This window comes from Wasmannia auropunctata, unplaced genomic scaffold (genome assembly GCF_000956235.1).
Source record: "Wasmannia auropunctata unplaced genomic scaffold, wasmannia.A_1.0 LD336026.1, whole genome shotgun sequence".
NCBI classification, from domain to species: domain Eukaryota; kingdom Metazoa; phylum Arthropoda; class Insecta; order Hymenoptera; family Formicidae; genus Wasmannia; species Wasmannia auropunctata.
The window spans coordinates 3372-6186 of NW_012026864.1; the positions used below are offsets into that span (position 1 = coordinate 3372).

A 2815-nucleotide genomic window follows, 5' to 3' on the forward strand; every position below is an offset into this window, starting at 1 on the left:
TAATACATACGTGTAATTATATTATGCATCGACAGCTGTAAAACGCTTTTTCAACTTACCTACGATAGCGCCAGCAGTTATGGTGACAAAACTCATGATAATTGAACTGATGCCGTAAGCCGAGGCAATTTTTTCTATTTTAACATCTTCTATGATAACCAAAGGCTGCGGAACTAACAACCACGATCGCACGGCGCCGATTATAACTATCATAATTAATGCGCCTGTAAGCGTACTCTCGTACATCAGAAATCCTACACATTATGATTTTTATGAGAAAACTAGAAATATTCTTAAAAAATTTGCGATAATTTATTTACACAAATATATAAGATTTTAGATACTCACCTATTCTTGCGAATTCCGTTAAGATTGTGGCGACAAAGAATATGTACTTTGACTTGACGCTCACTATCAACGTAAAAATTGACAGTAAAACTTTTGACACCAGCTCAGCTATTCCGCTAATTGTGACGCTCAATGCGGCGTAGGCTTTTGGGTATCCCATATCGGCCAACATAAGTGGAAGAAGAGAAGAAAAACCAAAGTCGGCAGTGCATACAAAACTGGTGCCAAAGCATAAGTTTATAAAACATAAGTTCTTCACCAGAGAAATATCCACAAGTTCTTTCAAAATGGTTTTATACCTATTGTATTGGGAAGATAAATTGGAGCGTAAATTATAAAAATATCTTATTATATATTATAATATTATTATATATATATATATATATATAAATAATGTCATAATAAAAATATATTTGAATATAAAAAACTTAATAACAAACCACCAAGAAGTTTTAAAACGTACTAATCTCAAATCATATATAATTCAAATACACAAATTATATAAATAGATGTAAACCGTAATAGATATACTTACTTTATCATCTTTTGTTTTTTCTCAATGTCTTGTTTCTCTTCTTTCTCCTGAATTGCTTTATCTTGCTTCTCTTCTTTCTCCTGGATTTCCTTATCTTGCTTCTCTTCCTTCTCTTGGATTTCTTTATCTGTCTGTTTTTCGCTGTTCCTCTTTTCCAGATGCCGTTTGTCGCTTAGTATACAAGTCGTACGAGTAGTCAGATTACCTAAGCTAGAGGCTGAGATGGCTAATGTACGCCTCGATAAACTTTCCCGTACAAATCCTAATTTTGCTCTACCGTGGCCCTCGATTGCCGAGACTGACGCGACTCTTTGCGCAGGGGGCTGCCAAACAAAATTAATGTAAACGCGAATGGACAAATATAATTGGATAGAAAAATTAATTGACAAAATGAGGAGGAGATCTTAGTGCTCATTGAATTTTTATCACCTTAAGATTTTCAGTCAGCAATGGCATTTCTGTGCCTCTTTCATCCTTGAGACTACGAAGACTGCTCCATTTAGTCTTTGAAACTGAATGAATCACGTCGATAGTTAAACGACGATTCGACAGTTGTAATTCGCGAAAAATTTTTTGTTCTTTGTCGCGCGCTTTTTCGGCACGGACGTCTTCCAACTTTTTGGTGTGCCATTCCACGGGATGCATCATTGTCATCCCAACGATGCCATGAAGGCTTATAGCGCCTATGATTGCAGCAGTACCTAATACGAATGACAAACAAAAATGAGTTATACTAAATTTCTAGATTTTTGCCTTTTGCGACATCTTACCACGAAAACCGTAGAACGGCAGCATCTTTTCGCACAACGTGGGATAAACAATTCCGCCAAACGCAATGATAACTTGCGACGCGTACATGACCTAAAGAAGAGAGAGAAAAATGTTTAATGAGCTAAGAATTTAGCGTTTTTAAACAGATTTTGTGAGTATTGCTTTACTTTCGCTCTTCTCTTCACAAAGTACGAGTTGAAAACCGTGTTGGTGACTGTAAGAATTAAGCCCAATCCAAAACCTTGAAACAAATAGAGGAAAGCCATCTCGTATATGTTTCTGACGAATGCCAGGCAGATATTAGGTAACGCAAAAAAGAGCGCAGCTACAATTCCGACCGATCTTGAAGAGTATCTCTTCAACAACGTATTGGTGAGCAAGCCTGCAAGAATTTCTCTGTTACTGCATAAATGAATAAAAAGAAAATTATTTTGCCAATAAAAATAAAATGCTGTTTAAATAATTTTCATAATATTTATGACTTAGTTCATATTTTATTATTTATTAATTATATATCATCTTGGAGCATCTTTAAGTTTCAAACATTTATACCAAATATTTTTAAATATTTTATTATCATGATATTTTATGTTAATAATATTAAATATAAAAAAAATAATAAAAGATAAATATCTAGTTAATTTTTTATTCAAGAATCTTTATTTAATTCATTGTTGAATTTATTATCTTTGGACTGAATGTGAAGATCGACGATGATAGTAAAATCGTATTTTTTCATTAGAATTAGCTTTAATCAGTCTAATCTGATAATTACGATACATTCCAAGAACATGTGATAACAAAATGTAGTGTATGCTTTTTTATAAGTAAGAATTCAACTACAGTTAGATTCACCATAAGATTTATGTGTCGGAACACATATATTACGATTGAATACGTCGTAAATATTTATATGCTCAAACGAAACTTCGAAATTTCATTACACATGTCATTCGATTTAATTCTTTGTACAAAAGTGTCAGTGGTAGAAAATGTAAATTTGCAGCAAGAAGCTGATGACTTAACCGACTTAACTGACTTAACTGACATCGATAAGAGCAGAAAAATGACGTTTATTTCGAGAACTACTTAATCTTCTTATCACGCGGATACATATGCAAGTTTCTTTTCTTCTTTCAAGAAGAATTTTCAAGAACAATT

At 33.2% G+C, this 2815-nt stretch overlaps 1 protein-coding gene across 1 annotated transcript in view; it reads right to left on the reverse strand.

Moving 5' to 3' along the window:
• Positions 1 to 19: 19 nt before the first annotated feature.
• The window catches only part of LOC105452891, a 3792-nt gene continuing 996 nt past the window's right edge, over positions 20 to 2815 (reverse strand). Inside the window, exons 3-8 of the mRNA XM_011694444.1 lie at positions 1822 to 2097; positions 1654 to 1744; positions 1313 to 1584; positions 884 to 1206; positions 349 to 647; positions 20 to 254 (exon numbers count right to left, since the gene is read on the reverse strand). Coding sequence (XP_011692746.1) covers positions 22 to 254; positions 349 to 647; positions 884 to 1206; positions 1313 to 1584; positions 1654 to 1744; positions 1822 to 2097 — 1494 coding nt within the window. The 3' untranslated portion in view covers positions 20 to 21. The remainder of the gene's footprint in view (positions 255 to 348; positions 648 to 883; positions 1207 to 1312; positions 1585 to 1653; positions 1745 to 1821; positions 2098 to 2815) is intronic.